We start from the raw sequence: 17,648 nt of genomic DNA on the forward strand, positions 1-17,648 counted from the left end.
AAATGCACGTTATTGCTTTCTAAATGCAATTTATTCCCCCTTTTCAAAGATGAATGTTTTGCAAATGCACAGGTGTGTGCCCCAAACAAATGCTGCATCCCCTGCTTTCTGCCCGGAGAACTTCTTGGTTACAGTGGTTGACTCCTGGGGTGGCACAGAGTGGTCTCAGGAACATCTAACACCTTGCTCCAGTTTTTACATCCCAACTTAGCTTTGTCTGTTGCCGTTATTTCCTGCTCTGTTCTTGTGATCAACATTCTACTTCAGTTGTTTCTTCATAGCATTTATGATTCCTTCCAAGCTAGCTTTAACTTTTCATCCGGTGTGTTCGGGAGGTGCGTAGGAATCCAGGGACAGTAACGGCGAGTGGGTCAGCTGTTAAGAGGTGGTAGTGACAGGTGGTTGCCGAGCTGGCTCCAGCACCGTGAGCTTCACACCACGCGCTGAGGTCGGAGTCGTCAGACTTTGTCACTGTAGACTGCCAGTTCACTGTGGAATTAAGTGCGGAATGAAAACCACGCTGCCCACCATGGCTCAGAGGATCTGCTAGGCATCCGTGGTGTCAGAATTTGGTGGCATTTACGTCTCTGTAGTATCGTCTCTGGAGTTGAGTATTTAAGTTTCTGCCTGGTTATACTAATGATGCAAAATTTGTTCTCTCTCCCGTCTGTCCTTCTGGAACAGTTACCACTTTGCAGCTCAGTTTGGTTGAGGAAGTGTGATAAGCCTACACCAACATGGTGTGAAATTGCAACCCAGGTAAGAAATATAAATTTTTGGCTAGAATGACTCATTTATTTTTAATATGTTAGAAATAGGAAAATCAAGAAGTTATAGCTATATTAGTTAACTCATATAACAGGCTCTGCTAATACAAAATTGATTTAAATCACTATTTTTGTTAAACAGTGAGATAGATTGAGAAATACATTGTATAGTAAAGAAGAGAGAGATCTGATCTTTAGAAGTTTTCTTCTACACTAGGGGTCTTGCAAATGACAGCCCACCAACCAGGCCTGCCCTTCTATTTTTTTTTTTTTAATGGCCTGCAAGCCAAGAATGGTTCTTACATGTTTTTGCAAGTACCTACATATATTCTCAAATTTACCTGTTGGCCCACACAACCTAAAACACATATTTTATAGTCTTTTCGATAATTTGCCAACTCCTGCTCTAATTTTTCTTAAGTGTAAATAAATATATAAAATGTTAAAAATGCATTACACAGAACAAAGTCAAGCAATTACATTGTTTTTTTGCAATTACATTGCTTAAGACTTTTTGACATCAGATCTGTCCCAAACATCAATATTCATTATAAACTCATACTGACAGTAGTAGAGTTGCATAAAATGCACATTTTTTGAGGTAAATAATAAAGGCCTTATTGATTGATGTTAAAGGCAAGCATTTCTTTAGTATGACAACCACACTGCTCCAGCTTCCCTGTACTTTTAAAATTATTGCTGTCACAGCAGCATAAACCAAAATTATAGTATCTAAATTAAAATTCAAGACAGTGCAACATTTAGATCTCATTCAAAACATCTGTATTCCTGAAAAAAGGTTGAATTATTTTCCTCTAGATATTATTTTAGAATTTTTCCATGGACTTTTTTTGACCTAATGTTTTTCATTTTTTTTAATGAACTGTTTTTAAGAGCATGGAGTGGGGGGGGGGCAAAGGGAGAGGGAGAGACTCTAAAGCAGGCTCCATGCTCAGTGTAGAGCCTGATGCGGGGCTCAGTCTCACAACCATGAGATCCTGACCTGAGCCAAAATCAAGAGTCAGACGCTTAACCGACCGAGCCCTAATGTTTTTCAAAAAACCCAAAACTAAACATCACAAATATAACATCAAAAATATTATATCTTCTTTGATAATAAAGTCTATGTACATTTGACACACACAGTTCTTCCAAGGGGCCAATAAAATGGAAATCCATAGAATTCTTTATGACTATTTTTTTTTGAAATTCAGATGCTCCTTGTTCTTACAAAACATGGATATACACATGTCACGTCTTTCTAAAATCTTTTTTAAAAAGTTTTTTATTTAAATTCAATTAACGTATAGTGTAGTATTAGTTTCAGAGGTAGAGATTAGTGATTCATCAGTTGCATAAGACACCCAGTGCTGATCCCATCAAGTGCCCTCCTTAATGCCCATCACCTGGTTACCCCATCCCCACCCCCCTCCCCTCCAGCAACACTCACTTTGTTTCCTAGAGTTAAGTTCCTTTTAAGTACAAGGAAACGGTTCATTTCTTGCTTATCTCTGTATCTACAGCTGAGGACAGCATGTGACATGTAATAGATGCTCAGGTGGCTGATTGACTAATACTTCATTATCCGTTTTAGTGGAAATGCAACAACTGTACAGCATTTGCGGATCTGAGAGTTTCAGGCATCTCCGCCCTCCCTGAATTCAGTAAATTCCTGCCTAGAAATGCTATATTCGTTCCCTCACTCATTCACCCTGTTACAAGCTTACTTTTCTAGGCACGTTTTTAGGCTCTGGAAATAGTGACCCAAATTACTACTCATAAGTGAGTAAGACAGACAAGGTTCCTGTTCTCCTAGAATTTACAGCAGTGGGGTTTATGGAAGGGAGGAAGAAAGAAATTTCTGGAGTGATAGTGAGATTGATAGGTCTGTGAGGGAGGACCGCTCTGAAGTACCGTTCACGTGAGTCCCAGAGGACAGCGTGTGCCCGTGGGAACAGAGGCACAAGGACAAAGCCCCCACGGCAGGAATAGGGTGGAAGCAAGCAACAGTGCTGGAAGTCTGCCGAATGAGAGGAGAGGAGCCAGAAGTGAGGGTGAGGAAAGAGGCAAAGTCCAGCTCACGTAGGGACTTTCAGGCCCTGATCGAAAGGTTGGGTTTTAAGCGCAAAGGACGCCTCTGGAGAGGTTTTGTGGGTTTTCAGTAATTTTTTTAAAGTAAATTCAGGTGAAATGCAGAGAACAGGAAGCTAACCATGCTAAGAGCGCACTCCAGTGGCGTCTAATACACTCAGGAGCCGTCCGACCACTGTTTCCGGCTGGTTCATCCTAACCAAAGGAGACCCCCTATCTTTGAAGTAGGCACTGCTCATCTTCCCTTTCCCTGAGCCCCTGGCAACCCCCAACCGGCTTTGTCTCTGTGGATTTACATGGAAATCCAGTCCTACAGTGTAACCGTTTGTGTTTATTTTTTCCCATAGCGTCTTTTTGAGGTTCATCCACATTGTAACATGAATCAGTACTTCTTCCTTTTTATGGCCGAGGAACAGCTCGTGTATCGTGCACACACTGCGCTTATTCACTTAATGCCCGTTCAGGGCGTTTCCATGCTTGGCTGTCAGGACTTGTGCTGCTGTGGACGAATATTCCTGTACCGTATCTGTTGAGTATCTGGTTTCAGTTCTGTGGGTGTTTTGCCAGAGGGTGGAATTGTGGAGTCACAGGATAATTCCACATTTAACTCTGGGACGAGCCACCAAACTGGTTTTCACAGGGGCTGCAGTGTTTATTCCCCCTGGAAACCCGTGGGGTTCCGAGTCCTGCACCACCTTGCCAATACTTATTTTCAGTCCTTTGATTCTAGCCGTTCTGGTGGGTGTGATGCGGCATCTTGCTATGGTTGTGATTTGCAGTTTCTAAATGACTAATGATATTCCGTGCATGTTCGTGTGCTTGTTAGCTATTTGTACATCTTCTCTGGAGAAATGATCATACAAATCCTTTGCCCCTGTTTTTATTGGGTCATTTGTCATTTTGTGGCTTAGCTGTAAGAATTCTTTATATGTTCTGAACACTAGATCTTAAGCAGATATGTGATTTGCAAGCATTTTCTCCCATTCTGTAGGTTGTCTTTCCACTTTTATGAAAGTACTCTTTGCACAAAGGTTTTCTTGTTTTTAAAGTCTAATTTACCTTTTGGGTTTTTTGTTGTTTTGTTTTGCTGTTGCTGGTGCTTTTGGTGTCTTATCTAAGAATCCACTGCCAAATCCAAGGTCATGAAGATTTACTCCTATGCTTTTTTATCTTAAGTTTTATAGTTCTAGCTCTTTTAGGTTTTTGATCAATTTATTTTTTTTATATATGGTGTAAAGTAAGGGCACAAACTTGTTTTGCATGGGGCTATCAAGTTACCCCAAACCATGTGTTGAAGACTACTCCTTTCCCCACCAAATGGTCTTGGCAGTCTTGATGAAGCTCAGTTGACCATAGATGAGCAGGTTTATTTCTGGACTGTCATTTCTATTCTGTTGGTCTAGATGTCTCTCCTTCTTGAGGCACTATGCAGTTTTGATTAACACAGCTCTGTAGTTAAGTATGAAATTGGAAAGTGTGAGTACTCCAACTGTATTATTTTTTTGAGGTGGTTTTGCTATGTGAGGTCCCTTTCATTTCCGTTTGATTTTTAGGATCAGCTTTTTTATTTCTGTAAATAGGCTGTTGGGATTTTGACAGGGATTGCATTAAATCTGTAAATTACTTCCAAGTATGCTATTCTAACAATATTAAGTCTTGTAATCAAGCACCATGAGAGGTCTTTCCACTTATTTAGGTGTTCTTTAGTTTCTACCAATGTTTCATAGTTTTCATGTGTAAATCTTTTACCTCCTCCATTAAATGTATTCCTTATAATATGCTGCTGGATTTACCTTGTTACCTTGTTGAGGACTTTTACCTTACATTCATAAGGTATACTGGTCTGTAATTTTCTTGTGATGTCTTTATTTGACTTTGGGAGGAAGAGAATACTGGCCTCATAGAATGAGTTAAGAATGTTCCCTCTTTTATTTTCTGGTGTTAATTCTTATTTAAATAGTTGGTAGAATTCTTTGATTACTGACTCAATCTCTTTTTAAGATTTATTTATTTAGGGCGCCTGGGTGGCTCAGTTGGCTGGGCGACTGCCTTTGGCTCAGGTCATGATCCTGGAGTCCCGGGATCAAGTCCCGCATCGGGCTCCCTGCTCAGCAGGGGGTCTGCTTCTCCCTCTGACCCTCCCCCCTCTCATGTGCTCTCTCTCTCTCATTCTCTCTGTCTCAAATAAATAAATAAAAAAAATTAAAAAAAAAAAGATTTATTTATTTAAGGGAGAGGAGGGCGCCTGGGTGGCTCAGTTGGTTAAGCGACTGCCTTAGGCTCAGGTCATGATCCTGGAGTCCCGGGATCGAGTCCCGCATCGGGCTCCCTGCTCGTCGGGGAGCCTGCTTCTCCCTCTGACCCTCCCCCCTCTCAGGTGCTCTCTCTCTCTCTCTCATTCTCTCTGTCTCAAATAAATAAAATCTTAAAAAAAAAAAAAAATTTAAGGGAGAGGATACATGCGCATGAGCAGGGGAAGGGCAGAAGGAGAGGGAGAGAGATAATCTCCAGCAAATTCCCAGCTGATCATGGAGCCTGACGTGGGGCTTACTCTCACAACCCTGAGATCATGACCTGAGCCGAGATCAAGAGTCAGATGCCAAACCGACTGAGCCACCCAGGCGCCCCTGATTCAGTCTCTTTAACATGTTACAAGACCATTTAGATTTTGTTTCTTCTTGACTAAGTTTTGGCAGTTTGTGTTTCTAGGAATTCATCCATTTCACATGAGATATATAATTTGTGGCATACAACTGTTTATAGTATTCTCATCCTATTTCTGCAAGGTCAGTAGTAATGTCCCCAATTTTCACTTCTGATTTTAGAAATTTGTCTTCTGGGGGTGCCTGGGTGGCTCAGTTGGTTAAATGTCTGTCTTTGGCTCAGGTCATGATCTCGGGGTCCTGGGATCGATCAAGCCTGCGTTGGGCTCCCTGCTCAGTGGGATGTCTGCTTCTCCCTCTCCCTCCACTCATGCTCTCTCTCTCAAATAAAATCTTTTTCTTTTTCTTTTTTTTAAGAGAGCACAAGAGGGGAGGAGGGTCAGAGGGAGAAGCAGACTCCCTGCCGAGCAGGGAGCCCGATGCGGGACTCGATCCCAGGACTCCAGGATCATGACCTGAGCCGAAGGCAGTCGCTTAACCAACTGAGCCACCCAGGCGCCCTCAAATAAAATCTTTAAAAAAGAAATCTTAGTCTTCTGTTTATCTCAGTCTGTTTAATAATGGTTTACCAACTTTTGGTTTTATTGATTTTTCTGTTGTTTTTCTATTCCACTTTTTTTTCCTTAAATAACTACTGTATTCTTTATTATTTCCTTCCTTCTAATGGCTTTGGGTATAGTTAGCTCTTTTTTCTAGTTTTTAAAGTTTAAGTTGGGTTATTGAGATCTTTCTTCATTTTTAAATTTACAGCTATAAACTTCCCTCTCAGCTGTATCACTAAGTTTCAGAATGTTTCATTTTCATTTGTCCCAAAGTATTTTCGAATTTCCCTGTGGCTCCTTCTTTGACGCACTGGTTAACAGTTTGTGGTCACTGGAGAGTTTTACGTACCTGAGAGGCATGCTAGGATTTATGACTTAAGAATATCTTGGCTGCGAAGTGAATAAAGGGTTGTGGAAGGCAAGGGCGAATGCTGGAAAGCCGTTTAGAAGGTTGGTGCAATTGTCTGTGTGAGAAATACTGACAGTCAATAGTAGTGACAGTGTAAGTGACAGAAATTACACATACGGGGAACATATTTTGGCAGTAAAATCTGCAGGACTTGATCAACTAAGTGGCCAAGGGAAAGAGAGAAATCAGGAATCCTAGGTTGTGGCTTGCACAGTTGGGTGGATAAGAGAGATGGAGAGACAAGGTGTTTTTTTCCCTTTGGTGTTGAGAAAGTACTGAGGGAGAGAAATCAAGGGTTGTTCTGAGACTTGAGATGCTTATTAGAACTGTCAAAAAAGCAGTGTTGTGTGCGATGCTAATGTCCAAGATAAAGGTCAGAACTTGTATGCATTGGCAAGCCATCAACACAAAGATGGCTATTACATGGGACCATGTGAAGTTACCTAAGGAGAAAGTACAGATTGAAGAAAAGTGACAGACCGGGAATGAGCCCTGCATTAAGAGGGAAAACAGAAGCCAGGAAAGAGACAAGGAATGGAAAGTATGTGGTATTGATATGCGGTAATACTCTGGAAACGTGGTAAAGTCAATTAAACAGGGCAGAGGTAGGATTGCTGAGTAGCCATGTGAAATATGTGGTCATAAATTTAAGCCTGATTATAAGTTTTCTCCAGTGATGTTCCGATTGTGGAATGAGGGGTGTCAATTAGCAGACTCAGTGAGAGGAGAGAGGGGGAAAAGAGTATTATTTTTGACTAGAGGATCTATAATGGATAAGGAAGGGAAGAGGAACAAGGAAGGTAAAGTGGTGGAGTGAATGGCCTGGGACTACTCCAGAAAGCAAGCTGCAGGGGGAGGTTGGGGTGAAAAGAACATTGGAAAGGGAGATTTAGCAGGACAACTACTGAGTAAGTAGGTGGCAGTGGAGACCTGGGCTGGGTCACACACACACAGTGCAGTAGGGAAGGCATGTGACACATGATTTAGGAGACTTGTAAGTGTGGCCAAACAGGAGGGGTCCTCTCCCAGGGCAGCATGGACTTTCAACTCCTGAGTATTATTTACTGTTCGAGTAGAGAGAGCGATCACTGTCTCTTGACATAGAATCCCTGCTGCCCTCCCAATAACTGAATTCCTCTGCTTGGCTAGACTAAGAAAGCCACTTTTACCACTGTACTTAAATACTGGTAGTATTCCCACACTCGGCTACCCTTCTGCAGGCCAGCAATAGGGAGTGAGGCTGCTTACTATCCTGCTTCAGTTCAGATTTTTGTTTGATCCAGTGTTCATAAAATAACTATAATATTCAAGTCACAGAGCATTTATTTCAACTTTAATATACAATTAAAACAAATGTATATTTTTATATTTTAGCAAGATACTATTATAATGACTATTAGGAGCTTAAAAAGTACTGGTCAAAACAGCCTGCTTAGGAGTGAAGAGATGTTCGGACAATAAAGTAACTGGAGCCATAACTGAATAAACACACTCTCCCACGATGTGCTCAAAGTACCGACTTACACTCAGGGAACCATTTTAAATCCGAGCCTTCTCCCCTTTCTCAGCATGGCTAAATTTTTATTACATGTAGTATATTCTGAACTAGTAATACCTTCTATTTAGTCTGTATTCATTTAAAATATATTTTATATGATAAACTTTATTAAACTAGTTTTATGAGTATAGTTAACTTGGTAAGATTTGTGCAATGTAAATAGTACTACAAAAACGAGCAAATGCCTATTACTGTTTGGTTTCCCAAAAATTTCTCTTTAAAAGAAGAGTAATATTCTATAGAAAGAAGTCTCTTGAGGTTGGAGTCATGTTAAAGTAGTTCTTTCTCATCCATAAGACGACATTTCTTTGGATTTGGAGGCTCCTACAAAAGCACTCTTCCCTGGGTGACATGTGTATTTTTCTCTTTGTAGGGCTACTCTGGTATTTCCTGTTATACACAAAAAGGAATAAGTGGATAAAACTTGATAACAACTAGACATCACACACGAACATTTCTTTCATGAGCCATGAATAATGACATCAGTCCTCTGCGTACATTAAGAAGCTCCTCTTCTTGCTATAGCCGGGGAGGGGGGGGAAAAATCAAACTTTAAATTATCACTGTAAAACCACCAAACAGGAAAAAAAAAACCTTGGGCTTCTTTTTAAAACAATCCCTTTCATAAGGTTATTTTGTATCAGTGCTCATTCTATCTAACCCCTCTCCTCCCCGGATCTATTCCTAGCTAGCTACAGAGTTCAGGGATCATCACTGATATTCTAGATCAACTGAGAGATCCAGTCTTTGAAATACCAAATTGTTGAAAATTTTTTTTTTCTAGACTGAATTTCATTCACCAGTCTAGTTAGCTTGTTTGCTTCAAGCTAAGGTGGCTTAGCTACAAAGTCCTGATCTTCTACTAATCCAGCATAGTGAGATTCTATTAAAATTAAGTGCATTACAAGGAAATCATTCTTTAACTCATTTTAAAATCTGCAAACTGATATTCCTTTTTTCCTTAGGACAGACTCATTTTAATCACCTCTATTAATATTTTACTATAAATTTGCTCCCATTATTCTAATTTAAACAACTAAAACTCTCTCTCAGTCCAAAAAGAAAGAAAAGCCTGTGACAGAATTGTCATTGACTGGTGGCTGGTGCACGTGAAACCCTGACCTGAGAGTGGACTTACTGTTTCCTTCAGGAGCCTGTCTTGCAGCATTTTCATGTTTTCTTTCATCGAACACATCTATAAATACATATTTCATCTATGAAATTTACTGTAAAATTTTCACAGCAAAGAGGTATTGAGAGAGAGGATATATCAACGTGTAAAAGCTGGTACCTCAGATGTAAAAACAGTGTCTTCATAATCAGTGTTGTAGAAGACATTTTTGTCCAGTGACGCTTTCAAAAGGTGAAGCCTAACAAAAGGAGTTACCTTTGTAGTTATCATTTTAAATTGCTATAATTCAGTGATTGGATTTTTAGATTAAAAATGTATAAAGAACGTCACACTAACCTCTGCTGTTCACTTTTTTGATAGGCACTGAACTTCTGAAATGTCTTCTCCCAGAAATCCTAAATTTTAAAATACAAAAACTCTTGGAGAATTACTATATTCCTAATTTAAATAAACAATGTGGCTATATGCTAAGCATATTCTAGATATTATACACTCTCTCTCAGGGTTCTCCCCTTATTATCAAAGGTATTTATCATAAGCTTCAGTCTACAAGTGTGTGTATATGAAATCTAAAACCATTTCCTAAAGAACAAAATTAACAGTTTTCCCGAGTGTAGCTCTTTAAAAAAGTTCTTAAAAGCACAAACCACAAACTCCTTCTCCAAATCTTTTAAAGACTGTGAATCTTTTTCAAAATTCTCCAGCTCCTCTATGATGATGAATTGGAACTTATCAAGTTTTTTGATCCTATTAAAGAAACAAAATGAGGTTATTTTTGTAAACTATAGCATTCAGAAGATTTCAAAAGAGGTTTTTATTACAGACCTATACTCCTGAATCTGATGGTTCATTGTGTTCAGATGTTGTTGAGCTGTTTTCCAAGATTGCTTAGTAAAATAATCCATCATTTTTTGGCGGATCTGAAAAATACTAATTTTTAACTTGAAGACTCTTTACAAAATAATCTAACTCAGGCTATGTTAAGAACAAAGGCTTTACCATGTGAATGACTAAGAACTCAGAAAAGTAACAAATGAAAAACTTGGTGATTTAAACCCAAGTGTTAATTAGCTCAGTCAGGGCAGCATCTGGTTCCAACAAGAAGGTTTTGACTAAGGGTTTAATTGATCATTGTTTTTGTAAAGACACCACAGTCTACATTATTTACAAAAATGCTACTGATTATAATTCTCTTCGGGAACAGAGCCTAAAAGTCACACTCAGAATTACCATCTTCCATGAAAACATATTTGCTAGATTAGCCAGATGCGGAACAGGATATATAAATCAGGGCTTCTCTGTTTAGGCTAGGTTGACCTTTGATAATTAAAATATACAAATTCTTAGTTTCAGAGAGAAGAAAAAGATAAGGAAGAGATGGGACTGATGATAAAAGATTTTTTTCTGTACAAGTTAACAGCAAGCAAAGAGAACTAAACACAGGCATGTGAATTAAAAATTGTTCTAGAAAGTATTTTTGTAAGCATCACCTCACTGGAGCCTCAGCAGCTAAGGCTCCGCAGGTGTGCAGACCTGGTGACAAAGAATGAGAGGGGCTCCATCCTTTATGCTCTGTGATGGTGCCCTCTCTAGAAGTCCTCTCCATGCCATAAAAAGATGAGGCATGAAAATTGTTCGGAAAAAAAGAAAAATCGTGCCAAGAGTCCAAATGGTAAACAAACTGAAAAGGGAAATAAGACAAAGAATCTAGCAAAAGAAAGAATATGGATAACGCACAAATTTTAGAAGAGAAACCTGGCTCCTAAGATGAATCATTCCACTTTTCACCAGTCCATGAGGACCAAGGGAGTTAACAAATGGGTATTTTGTTGCCAAAGGATCAACCCAGCTAATAGTCTAGGAGAAAGCTAGTATCTTAGCATATTATTGGGTATAAATCATAATTTAAAGAATGGTAACTCACATGAAACTTCCTTCTAAAATCTATGTTGAGGCTTTCGCACATCACCCCTAGCCCTGAGATCTCACTTTCCCAGCTCTCCCCACGGATAGAAAAGTCATTTGTTGATAATGGAGATATGCTTCCAGACACTAAAAAATGAAGACAATCAGGTAAAGTTAAAATATGTATTACAAATTTAGTCTGAAGTTAAACTTCATGCAGTTTAGAAGCTCATGAAGCTGAGAAAAAAATCTTATTTTCATTCTATGCATGATCTAAGAATTGACATAAAAGGTAGACCTGTTTTTCAATTTAAAAATATTTTGATTTCTAAAAAATCTTGGCAATGGTAATATTGGGATGGAACATTTTTGGACTGATCATTTTCTAACTATTTCCATGTTAATAACCAAATATTTAATGACACACCAATCTCTCAGTAAATTTATATTCTAGTAAAGCTTATATGTGGTAATCAATAATAGAATCATAAAGGAGATTTATGGGTACAAACACACCCTTACTGCCATATTTTTCACATAAAATGAACTTTGTGATAAAGCATCATCCTTATTAGACTGATCCAGAATTCTCTTTACACAGGGGATTTTTTTGTGGATCATTCAAGATCTAAAACCAAGTTCCACAATAATTGCATTTTGACAAAGGCATTTGATCTACCTACCTTTGTAAGTGTGATGATCTCTATCTTCGGTTTTAGACAGTTTTTTGGGAAGCAAGTATGCTCTCCCTTCCTCCTCCTCTTCCAATTGTATTTCATCAGCATTACTTAGATTATCTTCAATGTACATTCGTTTGCGACTAAGATGCTGTGTAGGGCCTTAGGTACAGTTAAAAAACAACAGTGCTACAATCTTGATTAAAAATACCTAATAATTGTCTTGCTTTTATTTAAAAAAAAAAAGGCTTTCAGTTATTTGTTTTTAGGCAACTGTGCATTAAGCTCTATTCTCCATTTGACATTAATTAAACTGAATAAATTTTGTGACTTCAACTAGAATTCCTTTAGATGCACAGTAGTTCAGTAATACTGTTTTAAAGCAGTGTAGGACTACAAACCTGACACATGAGGAGAGTCACAAGGCATGTCACACCATATTTGCTCTCTTTCTTCACTAGACAGGGATAGTGGAGATGCGGAATGACTTCCCTAAAACAGATATTAGAAATTGGAAACAAATTCTGTAAGCGCTCTTGGCTTCGCCTTTGACCATCTTTCTCAAACCCTAAAGCAAGGGAATTGCAAATGGGGTCCATTCCTTTTTCAGATAGTTTTGTTTATATCCCTTCCTCTGCATCTCTAACACAACCACACATTAATGAAAATTCCTCTGTTCACTTCAATCCTAAATTACAGCAATAATTTTCAACTACTATTCTTCCTTAGTAGGATTTCGATTTCTTTGAGTCAGGGAATGGGAAGTCATACAAAACAGAAGTCTAAACTCCTCTCTCAACCTGCATTTCAGCCACACCTTTTCATCTAACCTGGTGTTTTCCTGTTTCAGTACGCAAGTTTCTCCATTCCAGTCAAATGAGTCATTTTCCTCTTCCATGAAAATGCATGCCCACCCCAGCTGCCTTCCTTTACTTATTAGGTAGTAGATCCAGACCAAGCAGAGAAGGAACAGAAGCCTATCTACTGAGCTGGAGGTCGAGCCCTCCCCAAGCTATAAAATTCTGCCTTACCGTTCTGTGTTTTACAGGTTATTACAGTATTTTTGAGGATGAACTGATGGACTGCTACAGTGACACAAAGCTCAAACAAAGTTCTATATAATGAAACCAGAAAGTCCCAGTTATAACTGTGCATGTCAGTGGCTCAGCAGCTATATCCTCACTATTTAAGACCTTACAGCTTCTCATTTAAAAAATTTCAACTTTTTTCCATGATCAAACCATCCTGCATACTTTAAACATCAGATTTTCAGTAACAGTTAAAAATATTAAAATATAATTATTAAAGGCCAGTAATCTGATTCTTGTAAGAACAATCTTAGTTTAAGTTGGATGGTTATACTACCCTTTAAACCTCTATTGCTTTGTATAGGATTTTCATTGTTTGCAAGTTCAACTTCATCAACTTTTTTCTGAACTATAAATGCTTACATCTGAGTAGTTGTTGCAATTGTATCTTGTGTAAGTACCACAGAATTTCTGTTTTTTCCATTCACAACAGTATTATTAATTGGAGTGAGCCTGGGCTATGAATGAACGAGACATATGCAAGCCCAAAGGAAATTAGAAAATTATTTAAAGCCAAAACACAACAATATGAAACCAAAACTACTTGTGTTTTGAGGGAATAATTCATTTGCTGCTAAAATTCAACACCCATTCCCAATTAAAGGGGAAAAAATCCTTAGACAACTAAAACATTTATTTGATAGAAGTAACCACCAAAAACTACGGAATAAGCACGCCTACTGGTATGGTATCTAGTTAACACTGTCCCTGAGGTCATCATCACCTTAACAATAAAAAACAAGTATAAGGACTGGAATGGAAAATGCAAAAATTATCATGAGTAATTGTCTATATTCAAAATCCAAGAGACCCTAGGCAGGGAATTATGATAGAATTAGTCTTTGTAGTTGGGGATATAAAAATCAATAGTGTTTCTATACAAAAGCAAAAAATTAACCCAGAAAATTTAGTTTTTTTTAATACAGAAAAAGGGAAATACATAAAACACAGGAATTAATCTATTTTCTTTGTGGAAGATTTGGCATAATTTTGTTGGAAATAGCACCAAAATGTAGAGAGAAAAATATGTGGACGAGAAAGCTCAGTATCAATATTGGAAAATGGCAATTCCCTTAGACAAACTGCATAATTTACATGAATGAGTAGAGGGCCAAGAATGAGAGAGGTGTGGTGTGGTGAAGCCCCTGTAAGGCTCTACTCATGATGTGGCCTCAGTACAGAGAGAGCCTGCCTCACAGCTGCCCCCCTCATTGCCGGGGCTGTGCCCAGATGAGCACTGCAAACGATGGAGACAGCAGGGTACCTCATGCATGATGCTGCACTAATTCACTACCCACGTGCAAAGAGAAATCCTAGAAAAATTGAAAACCTAAAAGTTAAAAGGCATCAAAACTAGTATTTTTACCAGAAAGGAATATGACAGTAGCTGAGGGATTTGTTGAACACAAAGACTGGTAAATTTTATGGTATCATTTTTTTGTCATATGGAAGTTTTTTAAGTGAAAAGATAACATACTGGAAAAAGAATGTTTTCATTGTACGTAACCAATACAGAATTAATATCTAGAATATTTTAAGAACTCCTACAAATTTATAAGAAAAATCAGACGATGCAATTAAAAAATTAGAAAAAAAAATAGGCAATTCAGAAACCAGCCAAAAACTATGAAATACTGATGCTGTTAATTGGTAAAATGCAGATTAAAGTTCCTCACTGGGGTGCCTGGGTGACTCAGATGGTTAAGCGTCTGCCTTCGGCTCGGGTCATGATCCCGGGGTCCTGGGATCAAGCCCCGCGTCGGGCTCCCTGCTCAGTGGGGAGTCTGCTTCTCCCTTTCCCTCTGCCTCTCTCTCTCTCTCTCTGTGTGTGTCTCAAATGAATAAATAAAATCTTTAAAAAACAAAGTTCCTCACTATAATTACAGATTGGCAAAATGAGAACCATCTGGTAACAGCCGGTTAAAACTGTAGAGAAATGGGCACTATCACATGGCAGTGTTGGAGTGTAAGCTGATAGAACTATTTATATAGCAAATTTCTAATATCTAAGAGTCAACAGTAAATGGGAAACAAATGGCCAATAAGTATGTGACAATTAAAATTCCAACTAGCACCGAGTAACATAAAAGAAAATGGGCAGCGGATTATCTAGGTTTTGAGATTTGCAAGATGGAATACTGAGGGGAGAAAGGGTTCAGGGAAACCAAGGATAGTAGAGCAATATTGACAAAGGATGGTGGGATGATGATCTAGCAGGAAACTGGTGTTCAAACTGTGGTCTGTAGAAACTGAGTCTTGCCAAGGTGCCGTGGGGGTTATTGGGGAGGAAGGTCAAGTAGGCTAGGGTGCAGACCTCCTGCTTTAAATAGTGTAGCTCTATTTTTATCTGTTTGGCACATTGGTGCTTTCATGAGAGATTTTGTTAGAAAAATATGCTCTGTGAAGACTACTTGCTAAATAGAATAGAAGGAGCTTAAAAGTCTATAGGAAAAAAAACATTCAGTTTGAAATGCTAGGACAGAAGTTTGGTTTAATCAGAGATTTCAGACCATGGCTGTAGGTGTACTGAACTCTCATTAATTCCATCTCTGTGTACAGAGGTTAGTACATATCAAGAGGATAATATATTTGGGTATTTACTATGTATCAGGTAGTAATGCATGCGCAATCAGACTAATTTTCCATGGCCCCACTATGCAGATGAGAAAACTGAGGTGCAGGGGGACTCATTAACTTGTAAAATGTTACACAGTCAGCAAAGAGTGGAGCCAGGATTTAAATGCGAATCTGTCTGACTCAAACCTCTTTCTACTATACCCAGTTATAGTAAATTATAATATCTTGGCAGTCAGTTGTATAACTTTATTACTGCTTTAAAATTCTCTAATTTAAGCCATTTATACAACCCAAGTCAAAAAAAAGGGAGTGGAGGTGGGGTGGGGTTTGTAAACTGGTACCAAAGTATCCACAACTTAAAACTATTCCTTGTAGGCATGACAGTTTTAGCTATCCTCCCTCACTTTGACTGTAATTGATTCCTATCTTTAATGTCTTTTTACAACCCTTGTGAACATACCTACATATTAAGAAAAAATGGTACAGGGCGCCTGGGTGGCTCAGTCGGTTAAGCGACTGCCTTCAGCTCAGGTCATGATCCTGGAGTCCCAGGATCGAGTCCCGCATCGGGCTCCCTGCTCAGCAGGGAGTCTGCTTCTCCCACTGACCCTCCCCCCTCTCATGTGCTCTCTCTCTCTCATTCTCTCTCTCAAATAAATAAATAAAATCTTTAAAAAAAAAGAAAAAAGAAAAAATGGTACATATAACAATATACAAAAGAGGAAGAATAAAGAATTTTTCATTTATCATTCAAATTGTTAATATTCATTCACGAACTATGTGATTTGGATGTACAGACAAGTGAGGAGTGCCACTGTGGGAATGATCATTCCTATCCCAATACTCCTAGTAGCACTTAGTACGTCCCACACCACACAACCTTCCTCCCGTACAGCTACTCATTAGTCTTAGAAGTTTCACGGAGGCTATTTTACTTATCAGTAGGTTATTCTTCTCCCGCAGACCAAACCCAGAACTCTATGTTAGGTGGATAAGCAATGTATATTTGATTAAGATTAGAGGCAAATGATTTACCCTCTTCAGATATATCTGATAAAGGAAAAAAATAATGTATATTCTTACCAACAAGAAGGATCGTGGAATTGGCGAGCAACTTTCTCTTGCACATAAATTTTTATCACTGTTTTTAGGCGACTTTTTTGGACCTCCAACTCTGTATTTACTGCTTAAGGATTCAGGTGATGAAGTTTTTGGAGAAGGTGATAGGGATTTTGTTACACGGTCATAATCCTGAGTAAAATCCCTTTCTCTTATTTTCTCTATACCTGTAATGCCTCACAAAACACAAAAAACAGATGGCAGGTATCATCACTGGTGTCTGTTTCAGAAATAGTACGATTAAATTCTAAGAATATAATGATTAATCAAATCCTCAAATCTTATCTATATTTAAAAAGGTAAATGTTTAATAAATCAAGACCAAATATGTAAAACTCTGAAAAATATAGTTCAATTTAAAACGTAATCATAAGAACTATGGTATGAGCTGCTCTGTGATGATCAACCTAAGTATTATCTTGAGTATTTTGACATCATAGCCAATACAGTCAAATAGTAAAGTCACAGAATTTTCTGGTTGGAGATGGCTTGGGAAATCATCTTATCTAAATCCTTCATATATAGCTGAGGAAATTCATAGCCAAAATAAGTCTTTGTATAAATGAATTCTCAAGACAGTTTTCAGGTCGGATAAGGGCATGTACATCTGTCTTCTAGTATGTGGTTATCTGACCTGTCAGTGGTCCTGAGCGCTATGAAAATATTCTAGAAAAGAACAATATAGCTACTTTGGAGGAAGTATATGTTAACTTATTTAAATCCCGAATTTTAACTGAAAAGATGGATACTTGGAAATGCTTTAAAATATCCTTAAAAGGAAGTGAAGTAGATAAAAAGTACAAACTTACAGTTTCTATGCTGGAAAAGTGTGTGATATGTGTATGTTTGTGTGTGTGTGTGTGTGTGTGTGTGTATACACCAGAGCTCCAAAGAATATAAATTTTTGTCAGTTATTTTTAAATAAAAGTAAACCTCAAATCATGAAGATAATCTGCTATGGGTCCACAGAATGACCATGATATTCCTTGGAGACTTTTGTCAATGAAATGTAAAAAAAAAAAAAAAAGTAGAAATCCCCATCATTCATGTTATTAAATTTCATGTTATTAAATATATTTGGGGATTAAAAACCTAAAAGTTTATTCAGCTTTCACATTAT

The 17,648-nt window shown here is 38.2% G+C and overlaps 1 protein-coding gene across 2 annotated transcripts in view; it reads right to left on the minus strand.

Moving 5' to 3' along the window:
* Positions 1–7,287: 7,287 nt before the first annotated feature.
* The window catches only part of SYCP2 (synaptonemal complex protein 2), a 76,837-nt gene continuing 66,476 nt past the window's right edge, over positions 7,288–17,648 (minus strand). For both annotated transcript variants that reach the window (XM_035025498.1, XM_035025497.1), the window contains 10 exons: positions 16,493–16,704; positions 12,146–12,236; positions 11,751–11,906; positions 11,087–11,214; positions 9,988–10,082; positions 9,810–9,909; positions 9,499–9,557; positions 9,322–9,400; positions 9,169–9,225; positions 7,288–8,549 (listed from right to left, as the gene is read on the minus strand). In XM_035025498.1, the coding sequence (XP_034881389.1) occupies positions 8,472–8,549; positions 9,169–9,225; positions 9,322–9,400; positions 9,499–9,557; positions 9,810–9,909; positions 9,988–10,082; positions 11,087–11,214; positions 11,751–11,906; positions 12,146–12,236; positions 16,493–16,704 (1,055 nt within the window). In that variant the 3' untranslated portion in view covers positions 7,288–8,471. The remainder of the gene's footprint in view (positions 8,550–9,168; positions 9,226–9,321; positions 9,401–9,498; positions 9,558–9,809; positions 9,910–9,987; positions 10,083–11,086; positions 11,215–11,750; positions 11,907–12,145; positions 12,237–16,492; positions 16,705–17,648) is intronic.

Source organism: Mirounga leonina, unplaced genomic scaffold (assembly GCF_011800145.1).
Source record: "Mirounga leonina isolate KUSES-001 unplaced genomic scaffold, KU_Mleo_1.0 Mir_195, whole genome shotgun sequence".
Lineage (NCBI taxonomy): Eukaryota > Metazoa > Chordata > Mammalia > Carnivora > Phocidae > Mirounga > Mirounga leonina.